The sequence below is a fragment of the Triticum dicoccoides genome, chromosome 7B, assembly GCF_002162155.2.
Source record: "Triticum dicoccoides isolate Atlit2015 ecotype Zavitan chromosome 7B, WEW_v2.0, whole genome shotgun sequence".
Lineage (NCBI taxonomy): Eukaryota > Viridiplantae > Streptophyta > Magnoliopsida > Poales > Poaceae > Triticum > Triticum dicoccoides.
Window position 1 is genome coordinate 472,643,282 of NC_041393.1, and position 13,433 is coordinate 472,656,714.

The 13,433-nt window shown below is 52.7% G+C and overlaps 1 protein-coding gene across 2 annotated transcripts in view; it reads left to right on the forward strand.

The window, feature by feature from the left end:
* The window catches only part of LOC119337424 (1,4-alpha-glucan-branching enzyme 3, chloroplastic/amyloplastic-like), a 33,649-nt gene that overhangs the window by 12,765 nt on the left and 7,451 nt on the right, over positions 1-13,433 (forward strand). For both annotated transcript variants that reach the window (XM_037609552.1, XM_037609553.1), the window contains exons 15-18: positions 10,935-11,012; positions 11,125-11,232; positions 12,292-12,372; positions 12,513-12,617. In XM_037609552.1, the coding sequence (XP_037465449.1) occupies positions 10,935-11,012; positions 11,125-11,232; positions 12,292-12,372; positions 12,513-12,617 (372 nt within the window). The remainder of the gene's footprint in view (positions 1-10,934; positions 11,013-11,124; positions 11,233-12,291; positions 12,373-12,512; positions 12,618-13,433) is intronic.

Genomic DNA, 13,433 nt, shown 5'->3' on the forward strand with positions numbered 1-13,433 from the left:
TGCACTCGAACGGGAAACTGCAGTCTGTTTCTTTGTCTTCCAGGCAATGAGAGAACCACCAAGAAAAACACAATAAGCAGAAAGTGAACGGCGATCCGTAGGATCACTAGCCCACGTAGCATCCGAATAGGCCTGGAGCTGTAACGAGCTGGAGCGGGGAAAGAAGAGACAGTGAGATATCGTGCCACGAAGATATCGTAGAACACGAAGAAGGTGACTATAGTGTACCGAAGTGGGAGAAGAAACAAACTGACTCAAGATATGGACAGGATAGGAGATATTTGGACGAGTGACGGCGAGATAGACAAGACTCCCAACAAGATGACGATAACGTGTCGGATCAGACAAGGGCTCACCATCAGAAGCGCGAAGGTGAACATTGAGCTCCATAGGAGTCTCAACAATGCGCTCATCACTAAGAGCCACACGAGTAAGAAGATCCTGGATATACTTTTCTTGGGAAATAAAAAAGCCATTAGAGGTGGAGGAAACCTCAATCCCAAGAAAGTAACGAAGAGGACCAAGATCGGACATAAGAAACTGCTCACTGAGACGGGCCTTGACAAAGGCAATGTACTCAGGGTCATCGCCAGTGATGATCATGTCATCAACATATAGAAGAAGAGTTCAACCACGAGCTGAAAGGTGAACAAATAACGCTGGATCATGAGCACTCGCTGAAAAACCAGCGGCGGTCACCACAGAGGCAAAACGCTCAAACCAGGCACGAGGGGCTTGCTTAAGGCCATAGAGAGAGCGTCGAAGACGGCATACCATGCCATCAGGAACAGAATACCCGGGTGGTGGCTGCATATAAACCTCCTCACGCAACTCACCATTAGGAAAGGCATTCTTAACATCAAGCTGAGAGACAGACCAATGGCGAATAGAAGCCACAGTGAGAAGTGTGCGGATAGTGGTCATATGGGCTACAGGAGCAAAAGTCTCATTGTAATCACGACCATGCTCCTGCTGAAAGGCACGAGCCACAAGACGAGCTTTGTAACGCTTAAGAGAACCATCAGAGCGAGTCTTAACTTTGTAGACCCACTTACAACTACAAGTGATGGGACGAACACCGGAAGGAAGAGAAACAAGATCCCACGTGCCGGTGCGCTCAAGAGCAGCAAGCTCCTCGGCCATCGCAAACTGCCATTCAGGATGAACAATAGCATCGCGATAAGAGGTAGGCTCAAGTACAGCCGAAAGACCATATCGACTAGGAGAATAGCGGTCAGGGGGAGGGCGAGGCCGAGCCTGAAGACCATAAGTTGGCTGGGATGAGGAGGACGACGCACCAGAAGTAGATGGCACGTCAGTAGATTTATCCACAACATGTGGACGATGAGTATAATGGAAAGGAAAGGAGGGAAGAGGTGGAATCACTGGAGGTTGAGACGAGAAATGTATCAATGATGAAGGTGGAGAAGGGGAAGGTATCGGTGATGAAGGTGGAGAAGGGGAAGATATCAGTGATGAAGGTGGAGAGTCATGCGATGAGGGAGGAGAGGAAACCGTAGGAGAGGATGGCGTAGGATCTGCAACAGCAGGACGATGAATAGGAATACTAGGCACAGAGGGAGGTTTTTTAGGAAACGCGAGAAAAGAGATATCCTCTATTGAAAAAGTCGAGGAGGATGGTCGCGGGTAGAATGGACGAGACTCATCAAAAGTCATGTCCTGAGAAATACGCATCCGACGACTGACTGGATCCCAACAGCGATGACCCTTATGCTCATCACTGTAGCCTAGAAAAACACTCGATTGACTGAGCGGTCAGTTTGGTGCATTCTCGTGGGGCCAGGAGAACATAGCAAACACAACCAAACAACCTAAGCGCTGAATAATCGGGAGAATGATAAAAAAGATGCTCAAAAGGAATACCACCCTGCAGAGCAGATGAAGGTTGAATGTTTATGAGATATGTGGCAGTAGAGACAGCCTCAGCCCAAAAATGAGGCGGAAGAGAGGCGACAATCATCATCGCACGAGCTATCTCAAGAAGGTGACGATGTTTGCGCTCAGCCACGCCATTCTGAGCATGAGCACCAGGACAAGAGAACTGCCCTGCTCAGCAAGAAAACCACGCAACATTTTAGAGATATACTCGCCAGCAGAATCAGCACGGAACACACGGGTAGGTGTAGAGAACTGAGTGTGAACCATGGCAGCAAAACACTTACAAATAGTGAGAACCTCACTACGAGAAGACATAAAGTAAAGCCAAGTGTAGCGAGAGAAATCATCTATAGAAATAATATAGTATCGATGACCCCCTTTGGAAGCGAAGGGAGCCGGGCCCCATACATCTAAATGTACTAAATCAAAAGGGCGCTGAGACACCGACTCACTAGTAGGATAAGGTAACTGAATCTGTTTACCCAGGCAGTGTAAGGAGACATCTCCTGAGACAGGCCCCAGAAGACCACGACGAACTAAAGATGATAGTTGAGAACCACAAAGGTGACCAAGTCGATGATGCCACTGTTGGAAGGAGCTGATAGCTGAAACGACGAAAGCAGATGGACTGGCGGGTGTGGTGGCAGCGGAAGGAACATGAAGCCAGTCTAACTCCCAAAGTCCCTGAGAATCACGGCGGCGAGGGCCAGCTCCAACCAGAGCTTTCGTGTGACGATCCTGGATTGTGCAAGAATCAATGTCAAGAATGACACGACAACCAGAATCAGTAAGCTGACTCATGGAAAATAGATTCATGGTAAGGCGAGGAACATGAGAAACATCTGGAACATAAAAGGAAGAAGTGGAAAGAGTGCCTCGACTAGCCACAGGAAGAGAAGTACCATCTGCTGTAAGAACATTAATAGGAAGATCGAGAGATCTAAGAGAGGACAAGATAGAAGAATCGGAAGACATATGAAATGAAGTTCCAGAATCCAGAACCCATTGGGATGCACCTGACTGTGTAGATGGTGGCCGCTCAACATTGGAAGCACCAATCACAGAGCCTGCAGTACCCGTCGAAGAACCTGAAGCGGCAAGTAGACGCTTAAGCTTCACAATATCCTGCTCAGTCAAGGAGACAGTAGATGACGTCGATGAAGAAGCACGAGTCCCAGAGGAAGAATTGCACTCCCTGTTACGCATACCACGCTTCTTCTTGAAGCAATCAGACTCGGGGTGACCATCCTTGTTGCAGTAGCCGCAGTGAGTACGAGGACGAGAGCAACCCTCAAGAGAGCGACCCTCACTACTGGGAGTGGGCAGTAGCGGTGGGGCATTGGAGCGAGAAATCACTGGTGGAGCAGCAGTTCGAGTAGCAAGCACAGAGGGGACCTGAAGCAACCCAGCACCACGGAGGCGAGTCTCCTCAGCACAAAGCTTGATGGATAAGTCTGTGTACTAGGGTCCTTGTGGGGCTGCAGCACATGGTCCTTGTGGCAGTTAGGAGGATAAAGTCCTGGACCATCAAGGACTGGCTGTTAGGATAGAGTTCTGTTCTTGACCATCAAGGACTGTCAGTTAGCATCTTAGACTGGCATCTTAGCAGCATCTTAGCATATGCCTTGGCTGGCTAGCAGCCTATAAATATGTATCCCCAACCCCTCAGGTTGGCATGGCATTGTGTGAGAAATAAACCAACGAAAATTGTCCCAACTCTCCTAGTGTCATCCACAACTATCAATGCTCAGGTTGAAAGGTCTAACAAGTGGTATCAGAGCCTCGTTAACCTGCACCCTGAGCATTTCCTGTGAGCAGCCCAAGTCGGTAGCAGCAGCTGCTCCGTCTGCCTCTGGTTACCTTCCTCCCTCCGGACTGTCGAGCAGCAGCTCGTCTTCATCAGCCTCCTCTTCACGCAACAGCCCCCCTGCAGCGAGCCATGTCTGCAGGTCGCTCTCAGCACACGGCTACCTCGAGCATGCGGCGCCGGCAAGAGGCCGAGCGCGCCGTGGCAGAGGAGCGTGAGCGAGCGGCTGTAGCAGCGGCTGCTGCGGCGGCAAGAGTGTCGAGGCTGGCTGCAGCGGAGCTGGCAGCAGCCAGAGCGGAGGTAGAAGCAGCCAGGGCGGAGGTAGAAGCAGCAGCAGCAGCAGAAGCAGCCCGTGAGGCTACGGCGGATGCCAAGGCACTCCGCGGCAGCCCCAACAGCTCCAGCAGCTCCGCGCCTGCGGACGACGGCGCCGACGCAGATCGCGCCAAAGTGGCGCAGGAGCGGACGGCGCAGTGGGCAGCCGAGCACGCCCGCGCTCCAGGTGGAGGCGCGCACCGCGACGGCGGCTGCAACGACCAGGACCGCGGCCTCTACGAGGTCCGGACTGTGGTCAGGGATGTTGGTTCCAGTGTTGGGTGGCCTACCCTCACTAAAACCAACTACGTCGAGTGGGCCGGGATCATGAAGGTCAGGCTCCAGGTGCGGCGCATGTGGGAGGCAGTCCAGGACAGCAACGTCGACCACCTAGAGGATCGACGGGCGCTGGACGCCCTCATCGCCGCAGTCCCGCCCGAGATGCAGTTCTCGCTTTCCAACAAGCGGACTGCCAAGGAGGCTTGGGACGCCATCGCCGCAGCACGCATCGGCAGCGACCGTGCTCGCAAGTCCACCCTACAGGCACTTCGTAAGGAGTGGGAGAACCTGGGCTTCAAGCCAGGTGAGGACGTTGATGACTTTGCTCTCCGTCTCAACACTCTGCTGCAGAAGATGGTGAAGTTTGGCGATGCCACCTACACCGAGGAGAGAGCTGTCGAGAAGCTTTTTCGGTGCATTCCCGAGAAGTACAAGCAGATGGCTCGCTCGATCGAGTCGTTGCTGGACCTCTCCACGATGACGATCGAGGAGGCGATAGGTCGACTCAAGGTCGTCGACACCGACGAGCCACAGCCCCCCTCGGGGCCCGTCACCACCGGCGGGAAGCTGCTCCTAACTCGGGAGCAGTGGGATCCCAGCCTTGGTGACAAGAAGAAGGGGGAGCCTTCCTCCTCGACGGGCGGCCGCAAGCGTGGCAAGCAGCGTAAGGCGCGAAGAGGCCCCCCGGGCAGGGCACAAGGACGTGCCGAAGGTGACGCCCGCGGAGGCGCCAAGGACGGCGCCGCTGGCAAGCCCAGGCCGGCACAAGACAACAGTTGCCACAACTGTGGCCGGTTTGGCCATTGGGCCAATGAGTGTCGGCAACCACGACAAGGCCAGGCTCACGTCGCACAGGTGAAGGAGGAGGAGACGGCTCTGTTCATGGCACATGCAAGCATTGAGCTACCCTCGGCGACTCTAGTCGCAAAGGCTTTCATCCACCTCGATGAGCCAAAAGCACACGCTCTTCTAGGCGATGGCTCCAAGAAGGACAAGGCTACGGGGTGGTGCCTCGACACCGGCGCCACCCACCACATGACCGGTCGAAGGGAATTCTTCGCCGAGCTCGACTCCGATGCGCGAGGCTCCGTCAAGTTCGGGGATGCCTCCGCTGTGGAGATAAAGGGCGTCGGCTCCGTCATCTTCACCACCAAGATGGGAGAGCACCGGCTGCTCACCGGTGTCTACTACATCCCCGCGCTAAGGAATTCCATCATCAGCTTGGGACAGCTGGATGAGAACGGCTCACGCGTGCTGATTGAGCATGGGGTCCTACGCATCTGGGATCGCCAGCGTCGCCTTCTCGCCAAGGTGCCCAGAGGTGAAAATCGACTCTACGTCCTTGATGTGCAGGTGGCACAACCGGTCTGTCTTGCTGTCCGTCGAGACGACGAGGCGTGGCAGTGGCATGAGCGCTTTGGGCACCTTCACTTTGAGGCCCTGAAGCGTCTAAGTGCCAAGGAGATGGTGCGAGGCCTGCCATGCCTCGACCATGTGGAGCAGTTCTGCGACATCTGCGTACTGACAAAGCAGAGACGACTCCCCTTTCCCCAACAGGCGAGTTTTCGGGCTAAGGAGAAGCTGGAGCTCGTGCACGGAGACCTGTGCGGCCCGGTGACGCCAGCCACACCAGGAGGTCGACGCTACTTCCTGCTGCTCGTCGACGATCTCTCCCGCTACATGTGGGTGATGATCCTCGGCAGTAAGGGAGAAGCGGCGGACGCCATCAGGCGCGCGCAGATTGGTGTGGAGGCGGAGAGCGGCCGCAAATTGCGCGTGTTGCGCACTGACAACGGCGGCGAGTTCACGGCGGCTGAATTCGCGTCGTACTGCGCCGATGAGGGCATCCAGCGCCACTACTCCGCGCCGTACAGCCCGCAGCAAAACGGCGTCGTCGAGCGGCGCAACCAGACGGTTGTGGGGATGGCTCGGGCTCTCCTCAAGCAGAGAGGGATGCCGGCTGTCTTCTGGGGAGAGGCGGTGCTAACGGCCGTCTACATCCTCAACCGCTCTCCTACTAAGGCACTCGACGGCAGAACTCCGTACGAGGCCTGGCATGGGCGGAAGCCGGCGGTCTCCCATTTGCGGGTCTTTGGCTGCCTTGCGTTCGCCAAGGAGCTCGGCCACATCGGCAAGCTCGACGACAGGAGCACTCCGGGAGTCTTCATCGGCTACGCGGAGGGCTCAAAGGCCTACCGCATCCTCGACCCAAAGACACAACGTGTGCGCACAGCGCGAGACGTCGTGTTCAACGAAGGGCGAGGGTGGCAATGGGACAAGGCGGTGGACGACGGCTCGACGCCGACGTATGACGACTTCATTATCGAGTACGCTCACTTCAAGGAAGCTGGGGGAGCAAGCAGCTCCTCTTCACCGGGCACGTCTACCCCGGCCCCCAAAACTACATCGACTCCGGCGCCTGCTACACCGACGACACCACAACCGGCGATGCCGCATACTCCAGCCCCGGCGGTCGCCACTCCGGGCTCGTCTTCATCAGCACCAGCTCACGCAGAGCACAACCCGATGAAGTTCGCTTCCCCGCTCACTCACGACGAGGAGCGGGTCGACGCATGGTATGGAGGCGAACCGCTGCGGTACCGTACGATGGATAATGTGCTCGGCGACCAGCCGGTGCCAGGACTGGTGCCACGTGACCTGGAGGCACAGCTACAGCTCGTGTGTGAAGACGGCGAACCACGGTCCTTTGCAGAGGCCGAGAGAGACGCGGCATGGCGCGCCGCGATGAAGTTGGAGATGGATGCGGTCGAGCAAAACCGCACCTGGGAGCTTGCTGATCTCCCTCGAGGTCACCGCGCAATCACCCTTAAGTGGGTGTTCAAGCTGAAGAGGGATGGAGCCGGCGCCATCATCAAGCACAAGGCTCGTTTGGTGGCCCGAGGCTTCTTGCAGCAGGAAGGAGTCGACTTCGACGACGCTTTCGCTCCCGTGGCACGGATGGAGTCCGTGCGACTTCTCCTTGCGCTGGCTGCCCAGGAGGGCTGGCGTGTTCACCACATGGACGTTAAGTCGGCATTCCTCAACGGCGACTTGAAGGAGGAAGTCTACGTGCATCAGCCACCGGGGTTTACGATTCCCGGCCAGGAGGGCAAGGTGCTCCGCCTGCGCAAGGCTCTCTATGGCCTGCGGCAGGCACCCAGGGCGTGGAACGCCAAGCTGGACTCCACGCTGAAGAAGATGGGTTTCGAGCAGAGCCCGCATGAGGCTGCCGTCTACCGACGGGGGAGTGGAGGAAATGCCCTGCTGGTGGGCGTCTACGTTGACGACCTGGTGATCACCGGCACCAAAGATGCAGAGGTGGCGGCGTTCAAGGAAGACATGAAGGCCACGTTCCAGATGAGTGACCTGGGGCTCCTCTCCTTCTATCTAGGGATTGAGGTGCACCAGGACCACTCCGGGATCGCGCTTCGACAGTCCGCCTACGCCAAGCGCATCGTTGAGCTAGCTGGGCTCACCGACTGCCATCCAGCTCTCACTCTGATGGAGGAGAGGCTGAAACTAAGTCGCGACAGCACGACGGAGGAAGTGGATGCTACGCAGTACCGACGCCTTGTGGGGAGCCTTCGCTACCTCACTCACACACGGCCGGACTTGGCATTCTCCGTCGGCTATGTCAGTCGGTTCATGGAGCGACCAACGTCGGAACACCAGCAGGCAGTGAAGAGGATCGTCCGCTACATAGCAGGGACCCTCGACCACGGCCTCCATTACCCTAGGTGCCCTGGGGCGGCACACTTCGTCGGGTACAGCGACAGCGACCACGCCGGCGACATCGACACCAGCAAGAGCACGAGCGGGATCCTCCTCTTCCTCGGCAAGTGTCTCGTGAGCTGGCAATCAGTCAAGCAGCAGGTGGTGGCCCTGTCCAGCTGTGAGGCTGAGTACATAGCGGCCTCCACCGCCTGTACTCAGGCGCTCTGGCTTGCTCGACTGCTTGGTGATCTTCTTGTTCAAGACACCAGAACGGTGCAGCTCCTGGTGGACAGCAAGTCCGCCCTGGCCCTGGCAAAGAACCCCGTGTTCCACGAACGGAGCAAGCACATCCGACTGAGGTATCACTTCATCCGCAGCTGTGTGGAAGAAGGGAGCATCGAGGCGAGCTACATCAACACCAAGGATCAGCTCGCAGACCTGCTCACCAAGCCCCTTGGGAGGGTCAAGTTCCTCGAACTTTGCTCCAGGATTGGGATGATTCAACTCTCCCACAAGACGACGTACAAGACTTAGGGGGAGAATGATGGATAAGTCTGTGTACTAGGGTCCTTGTGGGGCTGCAGCACATGGTCCTTGTGGCAGTTAGGAGGATAAAGTCCTGGACCATCAAGGACTGGCTGTTAGGATAGAGTTCTGTTCTTGACCATCAAGGACTGTCAGTTAGCATCTTAGACTGGCATCTTAGCAGCATCTTAGCATATGCCTTGGCTGGCTAGCAGCCTATAAATATGTATCCCCAACCCCTCAGGTTGGCATGGCATTGTGTGAGAAATAAACCAACGAAAATTGTCCCAACTCTCCTAGTGTCATCCACAACTATTAATGCTCAGGTTGAAAGGTCTAACAAAGCTCAGCAAGTACCTTAGAAACAGGAACACGACCGCGAGCAAACAACTGAGCACGTCGAGGCACAAACTCTCCACGGAGCCGCGACAGAAACTCATAGACACGCTGAAACTCCAAGTCGGACCTCAGAGTCTGGCAACACGCGCAAGTGCCACAAACAGCAGTGTGAAGGTTGTCAAGCTGGCGCCAGATAGCAGAACTTTGAGTGTAGAACTCATCAATAGTGGAGTCTCCCTGCTGAAGAGCATGCTCCTGACATACCACAGACAAGTAGAGAGCATCACCAGAGGGCTGATAGCGCTGACGAAGACGAGTCCACATCTCAAACACAGTACTGAGGCCCATAAACTCAGATGCAAACTGTGGTAAAACACTGGAAGTGAGGACAGCCGCAGCACGAGCATCCGAATATAAGCAGTCAGATCGTCACGATAAATGGAAAGAGCATCCGAATAAACCGTGACCTGCTGGTCATAAGCAGCGACCGCATCATCAGCAGCAACCTGGGCTGCTGCCCTATCATCATCAGAAGCATCTGCGCCAAGATCTGGTGGAGGTGGCGGTGGGATAGGAGCCACAGGAGGAACTGGACGCTGAGGACAAGGAACCTCGCCGGAAAGAACTCCCCATAAACGAAGGCCACACATGTGAATGTGCATAAAGGCAGCAAACTCAGCATAGTTAGCACCATCAAAAATCATCGGACAGCGTGGAACGGCGACATAGCCCAATGATGTCGAAGACATGATGCTCCTCTTTTGTCTTTTTCTTCTCTTTTTTTTTAGTATATAATCAATCCATGCAGACGAAAGTCAATCAGGCAGAAAACAGTGGCACCGACCCAACCAGGGAGACAAAAGGCCCACGGCAGAGGTCGAACCTCGAGCAGCAGGGGACCTCGATCAGCCGGACTTCGCGACTGGTGGGTGGAGACGACGACCCGCGTCAGGACCACCAGCTCGGCAGGGAGTCACGAGCGAGGCAGGACGGGCCGCCGGCAGCGACGAGCGGAAGGGGCCGGTGGTGGGTAGCAGCCGGAGTCGGAGGGACGCCGGGCGGCCGCGGACGAAGGGGCGCCGGTCGGCCGAAGCCGGAGGGGCGCCGGCGGCCGCGGACGAAGGGGCGCCGGGCGGCCGAAAGAGCAGCGGCGCGGATGGGGCGAGCAACAGGAGACAACCTTGGAGGAGGAACGAGCGGCTGGATCGATCGGGACCAAGTCCGATGGGATCCAACACACAGCGCTGAAACACTGGATTCCACACAGCAGCTGGATGTGAAGCTCCTGTAGCTGGAGATGAACGCAGGCAACAGCAGAATCACGGGCCGGCAGAAAACAAAGCAACGGCGGGCGTGTAGGAGATTGGATCGGGAGACCACGAGTTGCGTGTGCGGAAAAAAATACCTAGAGCTCTAATACCATGTTGAGAATAGCAACTTGTATTATTAGGAGGCCAAAGCCAACATATATACACATACATGAGGATGCCAAAAGGCTACAGGAGAATGCCAAGAGACTGAATGCAAAAGGTCAAAAGACATCACTAACAACCATATGGGGTGTCCAAACACCTCAACTTTAAGCACATTTCCACAGATTCAACCTGTTCGACCTGCTTCTTTTTACTGGTCGACAACTTGGTCACCTGTACCACTGGGAGTTCAGTTGCCAGTCAGGGAGATGCCTAGAGTGGGCGACTTGATAAACATAGAACCAGCAAGCCTTAATATGATCTTCTCCTAAGGAAGCTCTTTATTTTCTGGAGTAGTGGTTACGGTAAGCAGCTCGGCTGGATATCCAACCATGTTCACTGGTACATGGGCGTATGCTGCTGGGGCTTGTCCTATTTTGATCAACAGGAAGGGCCCTCTGCTATATTATCATCTTTATGTCAAAGACTTAAAACTAGTAACTGTGAAAGCTAAGTGACTTTAGTAAGTGGTGAACTGAGGGGTCTTTATATTCTGGTATTTCTAGTAACAACCTTTACTGGCAAATAGTTGAAGTGCTAACAATTACTTCCTGCCACTTTCAATCTTTTTCAACGCGTTTCAGATAATCAAGTTAATTACTTTTACAACGAGTGGAGGTGCATATCTCAATTTCATGGGTAATGAATTTGCTCATCCAAAGGTGAACTACTTACATGGTTTCTAGAATTTAACAGTCTTTATTTCTTCCCAGAATTTTGGATTCGTACTCAATTTGTACAAGAGCATTTAAGTTCTTTGTTGAATGATTGCAGAGGGTTGAGTTTCCTATGTCAAGCAATGAGTATTCCTTCCACCTAGCTTGTCGGCAGTGGGAACTATTGGACAAGGGTGTTCACAAGCATATTTTCAATTTTGACAAGGTATGTAACTATTTTCTTGGAAGGGATTTAAAATTACTTGTCAGTTTACTTGTCACTGCAAACTAAAACTCTTATGCCAGATCATGGAGCTTTGATGGTCTGCTATACAGCGCATATGTTTTGCATGTTTCTTTTTTTATCAAAATCATGTCAGTAAGATCAGCTTAGACTTAGTCACAGAAGTTATCCCTGTTCTGTGTTGGTTGAAAACAACGATCTGCCATTCTTTCGCTTAATACTACTATATGGGTTGACTACGGTGAACCTGGGGATCCACTGGAGGGCATTTATATGGGTTGACCCATGTATAGGTGGCCCTGTTGCCCGTATGTGATTAACCATATTTAAAGTAAGTTAAAAGTGTATGGTAGCATATAAGGGCATATTGCTTGAGGTTTATAATGTACTCCCTCCGTTCCAAAATAGATGACTCAACTTTATACTAACTTTAGTACAAAGTTTGGTCATATATTTTGGAACGGAGGGAGTAGTTACTCTATGTTAACTCTTCATGTGAAGCAAGCATGAAACACAAAAGAGATGCTAGTTTGTTTACCAGTCAAGCATGGGGGCTGGGCTTTGGAGATTTTCAAAGTTGCGGTATTATAGTTCTTATAGAGTGGTCATGTAGCTTGAATTTGTTCTTATTCGTGTTAATAATCCTAATTAATTATTACATTCTGGATGTTCCCAACCAGCTTATTCATTGACCAAAAAAAATAATTGTGTATTTGTAATATTGGCTCTTCTATTGAGGGTAATTTTCTGTTGCCAATCTTAAATATTTCGTCTGTATGTGTAGCTAAAGTTAAGTTGAGGGATATATGTCAGACATTGCATGAGTTAGAAATGTGAAGTGTCACATTTTTTACTACACTGCTAGTCACAATATATTCAACCCAAAAGTGTTATTATTTAGAATACTGGATCTGCAAGGAACTTTTGATGTTTCGTCAAAAGTTATTTTTTTCCCTCAACTATTATAGGCTTCAGATCATTCAAGTGTTGATTTTATACCTTGAGGAGATTAATCCTACTAACTCAGCAATTTTACCCCAGGATATAATGAGCTTGGATGAAAATGAAAGGGTAACTTCGAGAGGTTCACTCAATGTTCATCACTGTGACGATACAAACATGGTATGGAAGTTTTTCAGTTATTAATAGCTCAAACCTACTTTATAAATTAATAGAAAACATACAGTTGTTTTTATTCTGAAACCAATTATGCTTTATCAGGAACTTACACTGTTGCTAATCATTTTTACTCACTTTGGCAGGTGATATCTTTCACCAGGGGGCCTTTCCTTTTTGTATTTAATTTCAATCCAGAAGTCCCCTATCAACTGTATCGTGTTGGTGTGGATGAAGCTGGGGAATACCAAGTAAGTTATTTATACCAAGCATTATTTCTGTTAGCTATGCACAAAATTATCATAATTTAATTTGAATATTTAACAAATTCTCAACATAAATTATTCAACTCAATACATTATATCATAAAATTCTACAGCACCTGAAATTATAATATTCTCATAGACTTTTATAAATATGTTTGGTCAGTTGTTATGACCGGCATACATTATAGGCGGAGGAGGCCTCATGGCGCAGGCAGTTAGGGGCCAGCCCAAGTTATCTTATCGTGTTAGGGGCTCAGCCCAATTATCTTATTACAAGGATTATATAAGCTCATGTACGGACCCGTTTTGAGATTAAGTAGAAGTAATCATATTTGCTCGGCTTCCCGAAGGGAGCTGGGAGACCTAACCCTAGCCGCCGCCCCCTGCGCCCTCTCTCCCTCACGTGCGCGACGACGGCGCCCCAGCCCGGCAGCCTCGCCTTCCCCCACGCCAACCCCCCTTCCACCCCTATAACCTAAGAGCTCGTCCTGGTAGGGACTTGGTTCCTATCAATTTGGTATCAGTTGTCTCAGGCTTGATCATGTCCGCTCCTTCGCCCACCACCATCGTTCCGCTGCGGATCGCCTCCTCATCACCGATGACCACCGCGGGCAGCACCCGGCTCTTGACCGGACCGGTCTCTTCCGCTGTCGGGATGGCTCCCGCGGTCGCCCCCGTCGTCCTCACCCCGGAGGAGATGTCCGTGGCGCTCCGGGACCTTACCTAGGCGGTCCAGGGCATCCGCCTATTCTTGGCGGGATCCTATGGGCCGCAGCCCGCAGCTCCTGTCGCCACCATCAC